The sequence below is a fragment of the Ricinus communis genome, chromosome 6 (genome assembly GCF_019578655.1).
Source record: "Ricinus communis isolate WT05 ecotype wild-type chromosome 6, ASM1957865v1, whole genome shotgun sequence".
Taxonomy (NCBI): Eukaryota; Viridiplantae; Streptophyta; class Magnoliopsida; order Malpighiales; family Euphorbiaceae; genus Ricinus; species Ricinus communis.
Genome location: NC_063261.1, coordinates 18,626,346 through 18,646,644, shown reverse-complemented (window position 1 = coordinate 18,646,644; position 20,299 = coordinate 18,626,346). Strand labels below are relative to the sequence as shown.

Genomic DNA, 20,299 nt, shown 5'->3' with positions numbered 1-20,299 from the left:
AGAATGAGATTTAATAACAAAATTAGTTTAATCGTAACTCTTTCTATTTGCCCAAATAAATAAAGGAGAAATGTGGTTGTAGATACATTGTGGTTTAATTTTATTTTATTTTATTTTTTTTTAATTTGAAGTATGTGATTCTTTTAACAAATTTATATACATTGTTTATTTTGATAGCAAAGTTAAATAGTATGTTTTGGTAATGTAATAAATCATATAGGCAGATTTGTTTAGAAAGAAAAAGAAATTATCAGAACATTTTCGTTGTACTTTACCCTATTATAATTTGTGAAAATCAATTGCATACTCAGAGCTCTAGGTTAGTACCAAAGGGTGCAAATCATAATAACTTTCTTTTTTTAATTTTTCTTTGAATCAATTTTGGGATTAATTTCCACTGACATGGAGCAATTAAGAAAAGAGCAAATTACAATTACCCTTAAAGTTTTACAGTCACCACTGTATTTTGATTCCCTTTTTCACACTTTTTTTATCCCTCCATTAGATTTTGTTTGCTCTCCAAAAAAAAAAAAAAAACCAAATCACATGTGCCTTAGTAATAAAGGAAACCAGTGTGCCTCCGAGTTCTAACAAAACAGTCTCGTGCATCATATTGTATATGAACAATCCTATCCTTCCCTCATCTGCAATCTCTTCTCCAGTATTGCTTTCCTCCATAAATAGCTGGAGCCTCCTAGTCACTGAGTTTCCTTGTAAACCCTTTTACAGCAAACCTGGCTTGACATTAATTCCTTTAAAGAAGATCAAGATTTGCAAACAATATGGCACCCACCTGCACCTAGAAGATAAAGATTTGCTGAAGTAAATGGAACAGAGGTTAGAAAATGAAAATGAACGCCTACAAATTAGACAATGGTAATGGTTTTCATGGATTTATCACCACACATGGGCATAATCAAATAGCAATTGGTACCAAAAATTGTAAACAAAAAGAAGGCAAAAAGCAAAGCCTTGTATGCCATGGATTTACATAGAAGATCCAATCAAATTAGCATTCCATGTCAAACAATTAGAGAAAGCATGTAATCTTTCTATGTTTAAGCATGAAACCTTAGGTTTGCTTTAAGCGTTAATGGCTAACCAGAATCTTTAGGCCCAGCCATGTTTACCAAAACGAAGCATCCTACCATCAGGTTTAGCATCTGCTTCGTTCTGCGACAACCCTACCAATTTCTACAGTCAGCTACCGAACATATATAGACGAGAGAGACTGTCTAGTTTCAAGTCTAAAGCAAGCATTTCACCTAACAAAGGCAGGCAAAAAAATGATGTTATGCACAAGCTGGTTCATGAAAATTTACAGTTTTAATACAACTTGAAATGGAAATAATAATCCAAGTTTTCAGTCAATAACTTGGTCGCGGCATGAGGTGATGCGATATGCAAAAGACTACATAAATCATACAATTTATTGAGCTCAGATCCATCCGTAGAATGATGAACCCTGTTTTTCCATCAACAGCTGTTTCTCTTGGTGGGTACAATTGTAACAGAATGGCAACTCCCATCAAACTAACCAGCCTACTATTGACAATTCATACCTTGAGTAATACAATTGGGAAAGGGCACCACGGAAAGCAAGGATATCAACTCTGTTGAATTCCACTGGGCCAAGTCTGATTCTTCACAGGGCTCAGAATTGCTTCAATCTCAGGTAGTGTTTCTTGATCCTTCCCAAATGTAGCAAGTTCAGTTGCAGCAGCAACATTCTCCTGAACCTGGTCATCAGAAAGCTTTGTATCATTAACAGGCCAAAATACCAAGGGTGTTATAGTAATTCGGAATGGACTGGTTTTGCATAATTTATGCCATTTAACACTCCACTAATGTTGTTTTGTTTATTTATTTATCTTTTTGGCTCATAACTAAGTATTCAGTACGTGGAAGTTATCACGTGGTAATCTATCAACTTTGTTGCATATCAAAGTTCTCACATCGGAGCCAGTGAACATCCTAAATATGTATTATCAATTTATTATTAGTAATTACTAGATTAACTAAAAGAAAAATTAAACCAGCTTAAGCTAGCGTGACTGATCTAGAATTTATGGAGGACTGCAAATACAAGCTCTCCAAGTAAAAGTAATTTCAGCATCTCTTGAATAAGTAGAGTATTGAATATGATCAAAACAGAATCCTCATCAACTAAACATAGTGGGTTTGTTTAGTCATTGCCCTCAACTGGACTGCCCATGCTATAGACTCAACCTTCATCGTCCAATATGTGTGGCAGAAATCAGAAGCCAATAGTTCATGTAAATATGAGTACTAATTGAATTAGGCATCTGCTCTTCTCTCAATTCTTTTGACTTTTTGAAAAGACAGTCTAAGATTCAAGCTTAAAAATTGTAACAAATAGATGATGTTAAAAGCAATACAACATAATCTCATGCAACACACTGCCATTTTTATGGTATTTACATGAACAAACCTATAGCATATCATAAATTAGCAACAATAGGCAAGTCCATACCATTATAAGCAGATGTTTTATAGTTGTTGAAGCTTATCTAAGTGAACATTGTGACAAAAGCTTATAATCAAGCAATAATAATGAATTTGATTTTAGAAGTAATCATAGAGAAATAGTAAGATACACAACCAATACTTCAATCCAGTAGTGACAGGTTTGACGAAGATGTCTTTCTGATGAGTCTTGCATAGTAATCACATCTTGTTTTAGTTTTAACAGGATCTATATATATATATTTTTAAAATTTGCTATTACTTAGATGAATACATCATATTCATTATGTGAAGCATGATAACAGACGAGTGAATCTTTGCATAATGAAATTAAAAATCTTAGAGAAGTAAAGTATTTCACTATGCAGTTTTAGCTTCCAAGGAGAGAAGGCTGACCACTGTAATAAAAGTAGTTGAAAAAAAATGCACCAAAAATGAAACTGAATAATGCTTGTATATTAAAGAAAATGTGGCAAAGGTGAAGTATGAATACTGACCTGGCTAACAGAATTCATGCCAACCAGCACTGAAGCAATATCCTTGTTCCACAAACTGTATTGCATTGCCAACTTAGAAATGTTCTTGCCCTTCTCTTTACAATGTGCAGCAGCAGCTTGGCATGCAGACTGGGGACAAAAGACACATGATCGTGATTAATTTAATTGAGGCAAGAAATTATATCTTTTGAGTGACAAACACCAAATGTATTTGGCAGTATCTTCAATATTAGATATATCATATATGAAATGGCAGTCTCTGCAGAGGGCCCATAACTAACCATGGTCTTTCAATATTTGACATAGTCTGCCTGGGCCCAAAATGTGTTAAGAACCATATAGAAGATCATATCAGATATTGGAAATCAATAAGTGAAAGTTGTTTATCCTTTAAAAGGATACTATTCAAGTTCTAGCTGCCTAGTACTAGATTGTGAAAGACTTTCATAATCACTATAAAGTTTTGTTTAGAAGATAATTGTACATGATGTCAGAATTCAATCTTCAAGATCATGAGTTCCCTATTGTATCAAGGGAGCTGTAAGATTGACCATAGCAGCTGAAAACATCTTTGCACATAGACATAAGCTCATTTCTTGGTGAGATAATAATGATAACCAGACATCTTGCTTACTATATTTGCTTTGTTTATGCAGTATGCAAATTAAGAAAATGATATGGAAAGAAAACATCACAGATCATTTCAAAAGAATAAGGTACACCTTTAGTTCAGGAGAAGCTGGATGCCATTCAGGAGGGCCAGTCTCTGTAAGGAGCCCCATTGCAAGTGGTGAAGCACTAATTATACCTACACCTTTGCTCTTTAAGTAAGGCAGTAAATCCTCCAACGTTGAATCATTAATGCTGTAGTGGCAGTATGATAGAATCACATCAACAGCTCCAGGCGGCACTCGGTCAAGCACATAAGTAAAAACTCCTAATGGGAGTCCAGTTATACCAATGAAACGAATCTTCCCAGCCTCCTTTAGTTTCTGAAGGGCAGGAATGGTCTCATTCACAATCTGTCAATTGAAAGCAATATTGGAGAATCATGAGAATATTTAAAACATATTATGTTTCCAGTATCAACTAACCAAACACATCTGGATAATAACAATTATAAAAAGAAACAGAATTTACTTAATGACCTGGTCAAGAGAACCAAACTCAATATCGTGGCATTGCAGTATATCAACATAGTCCAACTGCAACCTTGCCAAACTCTCATCAATGCTCTTAGTTACTCTCTCAGCACTAAAATCAAAGCCCTCAACATAACGCCCACATTTTGTTGACACTATATATTGATCTCTGGGAACTCCTAGGGCTTTGAGTCCCTTACCAAGCATCTTCTCTGACAATGTTCCTCCATAATACCTTTAAAGTTGGAATAAGAAGTTAGTATAAGGAAATAAAATCAGAGTGCCAATAAGGTCAATTACTAACAACTTAATCTATAAATAACCTGTTGAAGTCGGGTAAGAGACAACAGATAATGGATTATAGGGAAAACAATATTAGTTAATTTCTCAGAAATACAAGTGAATTTAGCAGAAACACTCACATGATTTTTCTGTCAGTATGACTACTAGAAAGTGCAATAGAAAATTAAAAACTGGAGAACTTTGGAATCTGTGTTTGGTATCGAAAATGAAAAACATATCCCAACCAAGCTTAAATTTGCATTACAGGTATAGGAAAGAAGTTTATTGCTTATCTAAGTATATAAAACTGAACTTCTAAACTATAGTCTCTTCTCTTTCAAGAGCTCAAATAGGCATTCTATCAGGTCAAAAACTTGCAATCAAATAGTGCAAAAGACATTACAATGTCACTTATTCAAAAATCCATATACATCCAAGGCAATACATAGATCTAAAAACTCAAATTTCTCTTTCATTCGCTCATGTCCTTGCAAGTAAAAACACATTCTACCAAAACCCAATTAACTTAAAGTTCAACACTTTAGTCTCTTTTCATGCAATCATTCAAATTAGGTTTACTATCTACTCTAGCCATAGTTTGCACTCAAATAAAACAACACATTCAAAAAGTCAACTTCGCATAAATCCATTTACTCTCCAGCAATACAAAGATCCAAAATTTCCAATTTCTGACTAGTAAAAAGAATAATAAAAAAAAAAGACATTCTACCTAAATCCAATTAGCTTAAAAACTTCAAGAATCACAATCTCTTAAAATTTTTTTATTCCAAAATTATACTTTCACTCAACAACGAAACAACTAATCTAGGAATTCAAAGGACATACGGGGAGGTGTCAAAAAAATTGATGCCGAGACGGAATGCTTCACGGACGGAGGCAATGGCATCATCTTCAGAGACAGGACCAAAGACTCTACCCAGAGGAGATGCTCCAAAACCCACACAGCTCAGCTTCAACCCAGTGTCACCCAATGCTCTAAGCTCCAAATTTGGGTGTGGAGATGCCATTGGATTTGGATTCTTGATTTTTTTATAGTTACAGAATCAGTGTTTTAAGTTCAATGATATTGGACAGATATTACAAGTTATTAAATGGTCGAATTTAAATGGAAATGACTCGCTTACCTGCTTCACTCAATTGATAACTTGCTGTGCAGGAGATATTCGGATATTTCTTCTTGCTGTATCAAACAACGCAGGCTCTTGCAAACTTTTAATTTTACTTTGTAATTGACTTGAAAATACGTGTTTTGGTTTTATTTGTCAAGAAACATCATTTCGGACTTCTTTATCTCACAGCATAAGTTCAAGGGCTAAATTGATTTTTGTCCCTTCTCTTTTTCACCACCTTTTGTCCAACCATCTTTCATACAATTCCCTGCAAGCAGAACCTCCCTACTGCAACATTACACTTACTGGTATATAGAAGCCCATATGAACAAAACAAACTTAATTCTCTTTAGTTTCTCTCTTTAATATCCCTCCCTTTCCTGCATTACTTCTTTTGTTTTCCTTTTCTGTACTCAAACTTTACACTTCAAGTTTTTAGCTTTCTATTGAATCTTCATCTTCAACTTCAGTATGGGTTTCTCTCTTGCATTCTTTTTTCTCTTTCTTAACTTAAAGTCTTTTCTGTTTCTTTTTCCTTTCTTTGACTAACTTTGTTCCATTCTTACGGATGATTTTCTTTTATTTTATCTTATAAGATACAAATTTCAGTTTTTTTTCCAATGATATGGGTTTATCATCATCATCCCAAAACCCATTTGAAAAATGGAGCAAGATGCAGTTTAACAAATTCTTTTCTTCTTTACAGGTTCAGTCTGACTGCTGGATTCATCATTGATTATATGGCTCTGCCTGTTAAAATTGAAATAGGATAAATTAAATACTATAGTTAATATTTTCGTGGATGTGACACGTGTTATTTTCTCATAAAAAATATTATATGACTTTATAGAATTTTGTCACATAAATTTTATAAAAAAATTTGACTTTCTTTATTTATATTATAAGTTATAAATTAAATTAACTGAAAAATTAATTTTCTAAATATAAATTTTTAATTTAAAATATCTTATTCTAATAAAAAATATCAGATTATAAAATATAATTTTATTTAATTATTATTTTATTTTAATAACACTTAATATTATCATTCTACTTATATAACTTTAAAATTTAATAATTATAAAGATAATTAGAAAACTGATAATAGATACATAGTAAAATAGTGTTATTATCTAATTATTTTTATTATATTTAATTTTTTTATTTTAATAAATATTTAGTAATATTAATTTATTTACTTATACTAATGCATAATTATTAATAATTTTATGATTTAAATAATTAAGTTAAAAGTATCTTCATTTAATTATAAATAGATTATATTATAAGAGAATAAATGGATTTAATTATATTTTAATTTATTAAATACTTAATATTGCTATTTTATTTTAATAATTTTAATAGTCATAAAAAATAAAAAAAATAGATCTATATATATACATATGATAAATTAGTAGCATTATGTAATTACTAATTTTGTAATTATATTTAGTTATCATTTTATTTTAGTAAGAATTTTAATTGGCCCCAAAAAAGAAGTTGCAGGCCTATTTGGTAGAAAAGTTAAAATATGACTTATTTGACATTTCATACAAGTTTTGGAGGATATCTGACCCTTTCTCCAAAACTAAATTATTATTATAGTTATATAAATTAGTAAATATTATATCATGCTTGGTTGAGATCTATTAAAAAATTATTTTTATTTGTAAAATATTTTTTATGTTCAATGTGTTAAATAATAACATTCAATTTCATTAAATGAATATTTTGTTGAAAAAAATTACAATATGTAAAAGTTTATGGAGAGAAATGATAGAAAATAGAATAGAATGGTAAAATTGAAAGGGGTATTTCAATTTTATAATATATATTAATTACTAATGTGAAATTTATTTCGATCATCTATTTATTATATTAAAATTTAGTTTAGTTATAACTAATTTTATAAATATAATTATATACAAAAATATAATTATATAAAATATTAAATAAACTTTCCTATCAACCAAACACATAAACTTTATATTTGCAAATGGATTTCATAAAATTTATTGAAAGTCATCTCAACCAAATACAATATTGATAATAAATTCAGTTTGAACTTTCATTTTTAAATTCAATTAGAAGTTATTCTAACTGTTTTAATAAGCTAAGGTTACAAAGTTAATTTTTAAGTCAATTGCCAATTGCCAACAAGTTTGAGGATTGGTTAACATTTAAGCCATTTTACATAGTCGATCAATTTCATTTTCCATCTCTTCATTCAACAAAATTATAATAAATAGAGTATCTTCAAGATGATAAACAGAGGATCCATTCTAAATAGACTTTTCTTTTTCCTGATTGCTCCCATGATATGTTGATATTGAAGAAAAAGATGTTGTTTTCTCTGTTTTGATTAATGGTGAGTACGTAAGGCTCGAGTTCTTGTAAAGAAAACTGATTTCAGGTTTCCATTATTTAGGTTTAGCTAGTCAAAGAAATGAATGACATTAGGTCTCCAAATGTAAAAACACTTCAACCTAAAGGAATCAGGAACCTGACTGGAATAAACTTGGAAAATAAGAACAAGTAAGAAATATGGAGAATGACTAGAGCATCAATTACTTGTGTGTACAAACTGGTAAATGGGTATGAACTAACAAGAAATATGGAGAATGACTAGAGCATCAATCACAACTTCATTCTCACAATAGAAAGCAGCTCCTCTGCTCTGCTTACTTGGGCATCACTTTCATCTGATATATGGCTCCAATAAAAAATTTCAAGAAAAGTGAAAGCAGGAAAAGAGATATTTTCATTCCTAATCAATTTATCAACATAAACAATATACACGGTGTGGTTTTTTAAAGAATTGGAACCTTGTAAAGAGCATTGTAGTTCTACTAAAACTACTAATCCAGCTGACGTTTCTCAAAGTTTCAGTTTGTTCTTTTCCCAAATGTTAGTTCCAGCAACAAAATTGATCATGTTTTAAAAACATTAGATGAGATGGAAATTGAAGTCTATACATCTTCAGCAGTTGTCATGCAAGACTCTGATTCTCTGGTGCAGCATCATCAGCTTTACCTAGAAAACCGTTCTCTGTATTTAGTTCACAATATATAACACCCTTGTCATGATCGTCTGATTGTTGCAACCCACTGTCATCCATATGACTAGTTTCCTCTCGAGACCTCAAGATATGAGTTCTATCGTCCATCTGTTCTCTTCTTGATAATTTGTCTTGAGGTGATGATGGTGGCGGAGGTACTTGGGTCGCAACCGAGTCAACAACTCTTACCTTACATGTGAAAAACCAATACTTATTTCAGGGATTCTATGGTTGTGAACATTAAAGATTTTAAACTCCTTAAACCTGATGATCACAAACTAAATTTGTTTTGTAAGTTTCCTATGACTTGTATGTATTTTACCTGCAATGGTTTCATAACGTTAAGTCCTCGGTCATCGGTTTTGCTAAGAGTATCTTGAGCTTGCAACTCCATGGAGTCTCGGACAAGCTGACTCACAAAGTCCACATCATCAGACATGACACCAAGTCCTTTCAAAAGCCTAGAGCCAAGCTGCAAACTTGTCTGCATGTATAGAATACTTACGGATGCGCAACTTTTTCTTGGATATCCAACAGATGATACAATCAAACCGAGACAAAGGAAAGAATTTATAATACCTCCGCATTTTCTAGAATAGCATCTGTTGCGCCTGCTTTCTTCAGATCTAAAAGATGTACGAGATCTTGAGCTCTAGCATAAATTGGAATCTGTCATGGAGAATTAACCATAAATATCATCACAATCAAGAGAACAACAGGATAAAAGAGAAAACAAAACACAGCTTCCTTAATCACGGATGGGGAGCTTCATATGTTTCTTCTGTTTGACTTGGCAATGTCTAACCGTAGGAAAAGGAAGGATTCGTACTAGTCCAGCAGCATTTTTGTATACATATACGATATCTCATTTGCCACAGACTCACTACTGAGAAAGAGAGAGAAAATTACTCCAGGGAAAGCAAGCCGAAGCCTTTGAACAGCTTCTATTGTCCTCTTTTTTCCAGTATGCATGATCATGAAAGCCTTCGGAGAAGAGATGCCAGCAGTTTGTAATACTGCTGGACGTGATCCATCTCCATACAAGACTGGAAAACCAAGTCTCCGAGATGCCTGTGAATGGAATATATATCTAGTTTAAACATTGCAAAATTTTATGAATGCTTGAAAGCACATTTGCCAAACAGCAAAGACCTAACTAACATTATAGCACAAGGTAGTAAAAGAAAAATTTCATTGTTGCAGTAAACTTCATTAAATCTTATTGAAAATCGAAAAAAGTCCTCCACATAAATGTTGTTTTAGTAACTGAAAGAAATTGGTGTAATATGTTTGTACACGTTATAAAAATCAGTTGGCAATAGTGTCAAATTTATTATATTTGATTTCCCTTGATTATGTAAAAAGAAAAATTTGTCCAAGAACTTGTTCTTGAATATCAAAATTTGTAATAATGAAAATGTATTTGAACAACTTTGTACAACTTAATTCGATTTTGAAAGTTAAAAGTAAAAGATCTGACCTTCACCACGGAAGGGTTCAGATCAAAAGCCACATAAGGCCATCCAGCCAAGTCTGCATCTATTCCAGAAGCTAATGGAGCGGATAAGAAATTGGCCAAGACCTGTAAGCAGAAAAATGAAAACATACGGGTCATTAAGCTATAGCACAACCAAAGTGGTTGTTCTCTTCATCAAATATGATGTACCTGGCCCATTTGTCCAAATCCAAGGATTATAACAGGTTCACTACCATCAAAGTTCACCAACTCAGCTGCTTTCTGGAATATCCCCGATTTGAGGCATATTAAGAAGTATCACATGAAAACATATTCCCATAATGAAAGTAAAAGAGTGGGGAAAAGAGCAAATAGACTGGTCTAAGTAGTTCCAATGTCATACCCCATGCAATACTAAATACATCACGCAATACTAACTTCTCTACACAACATTCGAATGTTTTACAAGATCTACAATTATGAAACAGTTAAGCATCTAAAAATGTAATTGGTACAGGTTATGCCATTTCAGATGTATCGAAGTAATTTTCTGAGGACTTAGTCCTACCATATTAGATGACCAGGATGCTAAAACTTGAGAACAGAAAATTTAGAGGAGGAACATACATCTTCTTTATCAAATTTGTCATCAATGAAATCAGCAGCTCTTCTTCCAACTTCATTAAGCAATGGGGTCAATGCCATTGACAATACGACGACAATAATTAGCAACTTATTAAGCTCAAGGGGCAGCACACCAAGCCTGCTTCCAAAAAGGTAAAGATGTCCTCGTAACCAGAACCAATGCAGAATGTTAATTATATTGTGAGTACAACACTGTCAAAACTTAAAACCAACCTGTTAGCTAGAGAAAAAACTACAAATGCAAACTCGCCTCCTTGTGATAGTAGAAAACCTATTCTTACACTTTCTCGTATGGTGAGTCCAACTCGGGGACCTATTGCACTTATAATCAAGGTCTTGATGACGATTAAACCTGCCAAGAGTGACAGTACATTTGGCCACTCTCGGAAAAGAAGCTGCATAGGAAAAAGAAAAGGACTTGTAGGCCATAATTTGGTAATCATGATGATTGGTCAATTATATTTGAAGTATCAAATGTTCCACATTATACAGAACTCTGGAAACTTGAGTCAAAGTAATGATCACTTCTCAACCCTTTTTCCCTACGCAGCAGAACCACTTAGTAAAAGATGTGAACGTACCTGCATGTCAATGGAGGTGCCTGTTGTCACAAAAAATAACCCAAGAAGTAAGCCTCTAAATGGCCTTATGTCGGCTTCTATTTGTGTCCGGAAATTTGTTTCTGCCAATAATGCCCCAGCTAAAAATGCTCCAAGCTGCATAATGAAATCAAATTGTGAAATTGAAAGAACTATCAACAATAATCATTCTTTATCACTGGTAAGAGAGGCTCTAACTGTGTCACTAAAGCCCAACATCTGTGTACTAAGCGAAGTCCCAGTTACAGTTAGCAGACACAGAGCAATGAAGGCCTCCGAGCTCCTTGTTTCTGCAACAACCTGAATAACTAAATTTAGTGTCTGCAAACTGGAAAAACATTCTCTAATCTATGGACCAGAACCTCTTTCAAAAGTATTTAACTAAAAACAAATTAGTAATACCTCAAAAACTCGCCTCAGAATGTATTTTCCTCCAAGAGAAAGTAATCCAAGTCCACCTAAAGCCTTTAAACTTTCTTTAGCAAGCATTGGCCAGATACTTTCCTCAATGAGATTCTTCAAAAGAAAACGAAAAGCATAAAACATATAGGAACGGATTTTTCTCAAAAAAGGGGAAAAGTAGTAAACTTATACTTCTTGCAAAAAGTTAAATAAGTGAGTTTTGGCATACCTGGCTCTCAAGCACAGGAAGGATGACTAAGAGAGGAACAACTGCTATATCCTGAAAACACCAAATAGTGAGGTTCCAAAAGGGTTATTGACATCCAAATTTGCTCTCCCCTTTACATGAAGACCAAACGAAATCCACAAAAGGAAGTACTAAAAACATGCAGCAAAATCAACCATGTAATAACAAAAGGTGAGGATAAGCATGAGGTAGAAAGATACCTGCAGAAGAAGAATTCCCAGAGTTGCAGAGCCAAATCTTGTTGGGAGCTCACCCTTCTCTGCAAGAAGCTACATATTATGATTGATAAGCTCTAAGATGCTTCATCCAATTTGAGTAGATCTCAAGACAGAAGCATATTATATGCACAAAAATAACTATTAACAAACAATCTGACGCAAAGAGTCGATATCAGATTTGGAAACAAACTTGTTATGTGACTTAAAACATCAGGTATAAAATAACAATGAGGGTACCTGAAGAACAAAGGCCGATGAAGACAGAGAAAGAGCAGCACCAATAACGACAGCCTCATCAATGCTTCTGATGTTCACCTGGAATTTAATTAGAGAAGATATCTTAAAACAGAGACAACGCTAGTTACAGAATGCATGCAAAATAACTTTAATCACAAATCTTTGAGCAGCAAGACTGCTTTATAAGCACATCAATGCCTGAGATAAAAAGAAGTTTTGGCATTGGGCTTAAATGTAATATTCAATCTGAGTCCAAAAATTTAAATACAGAATGGTTATAGTTACAAAATTCTTAGTGATCATATGCAAAGAGGACTAGGGATGTCTACATAGCATAGTACTCACCAAATCAGACCTGGAATGGAAAAGGAACTCCAAAATTCTTGTTCCAATAGCACCATTAGGGGGAAGTTCAAATGCCGTGAAAGCTAGAGTGGATAATATAACCTTCAAAAGAAGGGAAGAAAAACTGAACAAAAAAAGCAAAATTGAAGGAATTTCAAGGACTACAGAAACTAAATTTTGCATATTGTTAAGCTCACAAAAGAGTTTGCGAAAGTTATATTATAGCAATTGCATATAATACTGAAGCAACAATGTTATACACTGTTATCCCATTCCTAGCTGCCCAGATTAGTTTCATAAACACACTAGATAACTAGGTAAAGGCATGTACCAGGCCATTTTCCAAAGCCAATCTGACCACACTATTTGAATACTATACCTGAGTTAATCCCATTCCGAAGGCAAATTTTGCAAGAGCTTTAAGACGTGCAAGCGAGAGCTCCAAGCCCATCTCAAACAGCTGAAAGGAATGTGTACCAACTTAAAATGTAAGAATCATCTTTGATGCATATGATGAATAGAACCAAATGTCAATATCACAATTCATAATATACTTATCCAAGGAAAATATATAAAGAAACAGCCTGTTGCTTTCTTTTTTGTTTTTCCTTTTTTGTAAAAGAGTTTCAATTGCCTATTCTTTCTTTTTTCTTTTTTCTCTCTTTTGGACTGGCCAAAAGGCCTTTGCTTGATATTCTTAAATTGAGGTCTCATCTAGACCAACAGGGATAGAAAGATTTTTGTAATATAATAAAAAAACCAAAAAGGCATGTCTGAGGAAGTATGGTCAACCAGGAAATCACAAATTAATATCATTCTGTTAAGTATTACTGATTTTGATCTGGTCCAGTGTTAATTGTTCCCCATTGCTAAATGAACAATGTGGAGATAGGGATCACAACTGCAACAGAAAAAAAAAAAAGGCTGCAGAAACGGGATATTAATAATTTTAAGTGACCATACTCACCAAGAAGAGGATCCCCCATTCAGACAGAACCTTGACATCTGTGAGATTTCTAATGAGACCAAATTGATTTAGCACGACGCCAGCAAAGAAGAAACCGAGTATCTGAAACAATAAGCATGTTATATTATCATCTGATATATAACAGAATGAGTGTTTACATTCATGCTTTCTGCAAGCAATATCAAGTGGGAAAAAAATAATAATAGATGAATTAACATTTGAAACTATGAAAATTATTCTTACAGGGCTAGCTCTAAGTATCTTGAACACAGGAACAACCACAACAGTGACAGCTAAGAATGTCAAAGTATCCATTCCTAAATCATTGATAGCATCAACAGCACTAGCAACATCTACAGATGCATGTATTCGGGATCTTTTCAAATGGCGCAATCTGTGTTTGGATAGGCTGAATCCTTCCCCGCCAAGCACTGAGGAAGATAACAAAGGTCTGCCTTCAAAGATTTTGCCCGAAAGAAAAGAGCAATGAATTATCCCGCAACTCAAAGCACGTGAAGGCACATGCATTTGCTGCTTTGGGGCATATGAAGTTTTAAAACAATGTACATAAAGATGTGATATATCACTTGAGAAAGCCCTAATAGGACTTCTTTGTTTGGTGATATCATGTCCCTGCAGAGTAGCAAAGAAATGAAATAGATAGCATCAAATAACCGTGTTTCGTCAAAGAATATGAAATATAAAAAAGTACATTGTTCTACTAAAACTATAATAGAAAAGTGCCTTCAATTACAAGAACTATCAAAAAAATTTAATCCCACAACACAGAAGCAGCAATTCAAGGTGTATGTGATTGGTTCTCAACCAGTTAAGTATTTAGCAATTTGTTGTAATGTGTCTATAAACAAAAAAAAGTGCTGTGTATATTCATTTTGAGGAGATTGAAACGATTTTGCCCAACTTTGAGTATAATTTGAAAGTGTGAAGCAAACTTCAGACCGAACAGAAATAAATTCTAAGACAAAAAAAATAATCAAGAAACTAAAAATATAATTTTAAGCAGTTATTATCATGCAAATCTTTCAATACAGATCTTGGAAGCTTGAATTTTCAAATCCAATTTCTAGCCAAAATCAGAAATAACAAGTTTTGAGGGAAGTTACTCCAAAAAAATGCAGAATAAATATTAAACCAAATCAAAACTAGCATAGAGATCAAGTACCCATTAATATATGCACATGAAAACTTATCCCTCTGAAACAAAGACGACTACACATAATAGTTCATTTTCAAGATACCCAAATTACAAAAGCAGACAGAAGAATAAAGGAAAAAATCACCTTGGGAATATGAGAAAAAGTGATAGAATCCAACATACTAGTAGTAATAGTTGTAATCATGAGATCAAGAACTGAACAGATGAGCTTTGTCAAGCTCAAAGCTCAAAAGCATTTGTTATTTTCTTGATTAAACCCCCCAAAAGCTTCCAATCCAAAGACTAGATTTTTATATTACTATTTTTTTTTTTTAAGTGGCTTATATATTTGTGGAGAGACAAAAAGGAAAGGACCACAAGCAGCCACAAACTCATGAAGGGTTTTCTTTCTTCCTTTGTAATTTGTGTATAAGAAACTGCTTTGTGGAAGAGGAAATGGGAACGTCTCTGCAAGAAGCCAAGAACTTTGGAGCTCTTAAATGCTTCCAACTGGTTCTTGATTTTCTTTTTCTCTCTGAATAGCAAATGTAACGTCCACGTGGGAGATTGGTGATGCTGACTGGGATTATCCATAAGGAAACTTCTTTTTAATATTATTATTTTCATGGCGCAAGGAAACTTAATATATAGTATAATTGTTTTTTCTTTTTATTTTTTTAAAATTGAATGAATAATTCTATTAATTTCACTAACTTATTAATTATTTATCCAATTTTATAGTTTCTTTTTTTTCCATATGCCTCATAATTTTACAAAACTTATGCATGTATCGTTCAACTTTCTCATAAATTTAATGATAAAAATTTCAATTCTAATTTAAAATTAAAAACTATATTTAGAATGTATTTAATCTAAAAATATATCAGAATGAAATAAATCTTTTTTGGATTTTTATTAGATGTTTTTGACATAGTAATATTCATTTTGCTGACCAAATTTTTATTTAAGAATATTTTAATCTAGCTATTAGCTTGAAAAAAAAACCTCTTAAGGCAACTAATTGAATGGGATTATCAATTATTATTGCCTCCTTAGATTTTATTAAACTGCTAGTAAACATATGAAATTGTTAACTTTATAAGGAATATAGAATTTCATATATATTTTTATATTTAAAAATTGAACCGTTTCAAATTGTCTATCTATATCGCACTAAACTGTATTTTATATTCAAGTTCGGGCTTGTTTTAGATTCAATAGGATAGTAAACCTTAACCGAGCTTCTCCGATAGTTTTATGCAAATTTATGAATTGAAACTATTGATTAGGAATGATTCAGAATTTGATCAAACTGATTTCGAGCCGGTTTCCAGTTCAAACCACCCTTGGCTAGTTCCAAATTATATGCCACAACCAAGTAGAAAAATATTGGACTATTTTGTGCTAGCCAGAGTCATATATATGTTCTTTCTTTTTACTTTCTTCAAGCCACTTACACGCCAATCCACTAATATATGCCAATACTCCTTTGGAATATGAAATCATAAACAAGAGGCCGGCACCTCTATTTGCGGCAGAAATCAATACTCATCATATATAAAGATCTACTGTGGAATTAACTCAACTTTAAGTATACATGTATTTCCAATGAAGATATACTGTTGAATTGACTAACAAATCAATAGCTTGCCAAATGTCTGTCAATCTTTTCTGTTTCTGTTTCTGTTTCTGGTGTCAATTCAAAGACACCATCCCAATCCGAATTTGGGACTGCCAAGAAATGCAAAGAGAAGAAAGAGATTCTCTTTTCTTATTAATTATTTTTCAGAACATACAAAATAGAACCTAAGAAGCACCTTGCAGCACAGCAGCGATTCTTTATTCCAAAACTCTGATCTTATGTCCAAGTAAAGCAATTTGCACATACTAAAGATGCCACTATGATCAATAAATATAGTATCTGCTTTTGCTGGTAACAAATTATTCCAGTAAACATGACATTTTTACCATGTTTATATCATTTTGAACAAATGTTAACACTATGATAAACTACGGTTGCTAAGAATTTGCAGGGAAAAACTTGAGTGATATACTATTGACACAGTGGCGCTCGTTCGTGGGAGTCGGAAATCCTTCACCTTTAAAAACATGCCCTAGATGTCCACCACAAGCTGCGCATGTAATTTCAATCCTCCTGCCATCTGGGTCTGGCTGATAACACAATATATAACAATCTTGTCAATATATCTTTGGAAATAAGTTGCTACAAGTTCTCAAAGACCAATTGCAGCAGAATGGGGACAAGAAGAACAAGGGAAGAAGCTTACAGTGCGATTTATGGCTCCAGGGAGACCCTCGTAAAAAGCTGGCCAACCACAACCAGAATTAAATTTGGTTGTGGATCTATAGAGAGGAGTCCCACATCCTGCACAGTTGTAGACACCCTCTTCATAAAACTTATCATATTCCCCTGTGCCTGGATACCTGTATAGCATCAACAGATTTAAAAAGTTTTCAGTGTCAATGCAATAGATCTGAATGAAAGGTAGCTCAGCAAGCTGCAATTGTATCCCAGTAACATAAATTTCAGATGAGCAGAATGAAGCAATATGAAACTATATCTCTAGTCCACAACCTTTTAGAAATCAATGCAGAAACACTTGAAAACTTTACCAATTGTTAAACCCATCAGGCTATAAATTCTGATTCTGAATACCTGTTAAGCTTCGAAAAAAACATACAAGGATCATAGGTGAATCGAAAGATAGCAATTAATTGGACATCATCCTGCTATTAAAGTTCTCTTTGCTATCTATACCTATATCAACCAGTAATAGGTAATATATTGACAAACTAATAAAATTGGGCTTTTTAATTCCTGATGACAACAAACTCTTATCTTCTTTATCTTATTCCTTTATCACCTTCTCATTCTTCTCCCTCTTCAACCTGGCAGTCACGGCAATGACCGCATATTATGTACCCATGTTAGGCTGTTAGCAACATCAAGATGGTACAATTCATAGGTGATAGGTCACTATGATTTCAACCATAGCAGCAGGTGAACATTTGTCAACTGAAACACAGCAGAGATAACTAGATCTAGTCGCTGATGCAGAATTCTATTCAACCTTTAACAAAAGATCACGAGATCTCCAGCTTTTGAAAAAACATTTGAATAGAAAGTAGGTAACCATAGTATAGTTAATTGTGAAATCAGCAGATATATTGTATTCTTTTCTGAATGGAGCTATATTGTGTTCCCATTGTCCAAATGGAGGCAAATGACACAAGGAAATTTTTTGTAACCAGTCCCAATTAACAGGCTACTTCTGTCAATCTAGCCTTTAGTTGTCAAACACGAACCTCCTGCTTAAGATTCCAAATATGCAGTAGAGATGATCCAACCCTTTTTTCCCCTTCTCATCATATGAAGGTTTTTCATTTTGGTGGCATATCTGTCACACCTATTCCAGATTCAAACATATGTAGCAATACTCCCATATTGAAATTTAAGTTCTTGAATATTGGAATAATTTCAGAGGTTTTCCTTGACTTTGTCCGTGTCAACAAACAATTCGAAATGCCTCGACTTTTTTAGAACAGGTCCGGGGTTAATGATATTTGTAAATCGGTGGTTCCTGTTTGGAGAAGAATCAAGAGAATAGCTAATAGCATAAAAACAGATCCAAGTAAAGTATAAAGGAAAAACTGATATGCTGCCTTGATCTTTCTTTGTCTCGAACCCCATACCCCTATAATAATGGACATACACAAACATTTATCATAAGACATCTCGACTGCAGAAACTGATTTTTCTCAGTAATTTAAGCTATTCAACACGCATAACATATCAAGATGACCATTTTCCTGGTGTAAAATAAAAATTTTCACAAGAAACTTCCAAGCTTTCCTCATATATATTGCGTTCCATATAGGAATCCCAAAGATTATGCAAATCCTTTGTACCTCATACCCACATTATCCCTGTAAATTTCTTACAAAATTAATATCCCATTGTATTCTTGTTATTCTAATACTCAGAATCCCCGGGACAGACCCATCAACAATATCCATAAAGAAATTAAATTGAAAAATAAATTCAACATATTCCGCGAACAACAAAAATTCAACTGAACAAAACTGAATTAATTTAAATACCAATAATAGTTCGAGTCCTTAAACTAAGAACAAATTTTTTGTGAAAATAGAAAAAGAAGAGCAACAAAAATCATACAAAAATAAAATCTTACTCGGTGCCTTTCTGCCTCAAAATCCGAAACTGTTCTGGAGACAAAATCGCACGCCAATCTTCCTCTGGCTTCTGCAGGGAACCAGGAGCAGCCATGGCTATGAACCGAGCACGACAGGTACGGCTTTTCCAGGAAACAGACCCAGCAAAAACAGAAACAGAAACGGAGTTAGTTATGAGTTTGGGTGGTGAAACTCTGAAACGGGTCTTGTTAAAGGAGTCTGGAAGCGGCGAAAGAAGCCTGGAGAAAGTGGGTTTTGCAGCGGCGAGAATGGTTTTTGTTGATGAAAAAGGTGAGGTTTTGAGGATGTTATTGGCGAAGCCTGTCATCAGGGAAAAATAAGAAAGAGATAAGGTTTTGGATATTGTTTCTTTTTTTAGTTTAGCTTTCTTTCTGTTTGAAGTTTTGACCGGTTCAAAGTGAGTGAGGTTTTTTCTACTACCTACTTTTTAAATTTCCTTTCCTTTTATTTAAAATATTATTATTTAAATATTGGAAAAAGAAAAAAAGAAGAGAATTTTTTTAGGATTAGTTTCTTCTGGTATGCAAAGTTGCTGAAGCCAATTATTTCATTGGATTTGATAGCTCATAATATTTTCATCTTGGAATAAGATTCCAATAGGCCCCTAAATTTTGAGGCCAGACCTTTTTGGGTCATTTTAGCCTGATACTTGTCATTTTAAGTCCATCTTTTCTTGCATGTGAACACCACTAAGGAGACTAAATGCATGAATAGGTTATTTAGATCCTTTTTTATAATTTAAAATATTAAAATTAAAAATAAAAAATATTTAAAATTTAATTTATCTGATTTTTTTAAATATAAATATAATTAAATTCATAAAAATAAATTATTCTCTAGCAACGTCATTGTTAACAACTAGCACTAATAATAATGATTGATTCTTTGTCCTCATCGTTGACTGTCGCAGTCATGATAATCATCATCATCCATTATCATCGTCGTTACCTCAAGCATCGTCATCATTGTCGATGACTCAACCATTAATGTCTCAACTGTCGCTGTTTATTGTTATTACCTCAATTATTATCGTCTCAGTTATCATCGTTCACAGTCGCCGCCATCATTTGAATACCGTCGATTGGGTTTGACATTTATGTACAAATTTGATTTCTTTTTGTTCCTGTAGGTGAGATTTGGTTTGTATAGAGTTTGATTTTCTTTTTATTTAGATAGGATTTGATTTTTTTTATTT

The 20,299-nt window shown here is 33.2% G+C and overlaps 3 protein-coding genes across 9 annotated transcripts; all 3 read right to left on the bottom strand.

Moving 5' to 3' along the window:
* Nucleotides 1–411: 411 nt before the first annotated feature.
* Nucleotides 412–5,713, bottom strand: LOC8279173 (L-galactose dehydrogenase). 4 transcript variants are annotated; one of them, XM_048375712.1, is made up of 7 exons: nt 5,554–5,713; nt 5,255–5,448; nt 4,133–4,361; nt 3,707–4,006; nt 2,985–3,113; nt 1,563–1,739; nt 412–817 (listed from the first exon to the last, which is right to left on the bottom strand). In XM_048375712.1, exons 2-6 carry the CDS (start codon nt 5,434–5,436, stop codon nt 1,608–1,610), a joined length of 972 nt encoding a protein of 323 aa, XP_048231669.1. In that variant the 5' UTR covers nt 5,437–5,448; nt 5,554–5,713; the 3' UTR covers nt 412–817; nt 1,563–1,607. The 4 variants fall into 4 exon arrangements, with proteins under 4 accessions (XP_048231669.1, XP_002518304.2, XP_015574152.2 ...); XM_002518258.4 differs by having other exon boundaries at nt 412–799; XM_015718666.3 differs by having other exon boundaries at nt 412–793.
* A 2,563-nt stretch (nt 5,714–8,276) lies between these two features.
* On the bottom strand, nt 8,277–15,652 carry LOC8279174 (K(+) efflux antiporter 3, chloroplastic). Of its 3 annotated transcripts, none has more exons than XM_002518259.4 (19): nt 15,014–15,650; nt 13,956–14,345; nt 13,713–13,814; nt 13,125–13,205; nt 12,746–12,847; nt 12,401–12,478; nt 12,146–12,214; nt 11,928–11,978; nt 11,699–11,812; nt 11,495–11,596; nt 11,279–11,413; nt 10,911–11,092; nt 10,680–10,815; nt 10,263–10,334; nt 10,077–10,178; nt 9,506–9,667; nt 9,176–9,265; nt 8,919–9,080; nt 8,277–8,785 (listed from the first exon to the last, which is right to left on the bottom strand). In XM_002518259.4, the coding sequence occupies exons 1-19, from the start codon at nt 15,071–15,073 to the stop codon at nt 8,528–8,530; spliced, it is 2,448 nt and encodes an 815-aa protein (XP_002518305.3). In that variant the 5' UTR covers nt 15,074–15,650; the 3' UTR covers nt 8,277–8,527. The 3 variants fall into 3 exon arrangements, with proteins under 3 accessions (XP_002518305.3, XP_025012959.2, XP_048231882.1); XM_025157191.2 differs by having other exon boundaries at nt 15,052–15,647; XM_048375925.1 differs by lacking the exon at nt 10,263–10,334 and having other exon boundaries at nt 15,014–15,652.
* A 1,034-nt stretch (nt 15,653–16,686) lies between these two features.
* On the bottom strand, nt 16,687–19,499 carry LOC8279175 (peptide methionine sulfoxide reductase B5). 2 transcript variants are annotated; one of them, XM_048375961.1, is made up of 3 exons: nt 19,083–19,499; nt 17,157–17,313; nt 16,687–17,036 (listed from the first exon to the last, which is right to left on the bottom strand). In XM_048375961.1, the coding sequence occupies exons 1-3, from the start codon at nt 19,409–19,411 to the stop codon at nt 16,983–16,985; spliced, it is 540 nt and encodes a 179-aa protein (XP_048231918.1). In that variant the 5' UTR covers nt 19,412–19,499; the 3' UTR covers nt 16,687–16,982. The 2 variants fall into 2 exon arrangements, with proteins under 2 accessions (XP_048231918.1, XP_002518306.2); XM_002518260.4 differs by having other exon boundaries at nt 16,687–17,040; nt 19,083–19,493.
* Nucleotides 19,500–20,299: the final 800 nt, after the last annotated feature.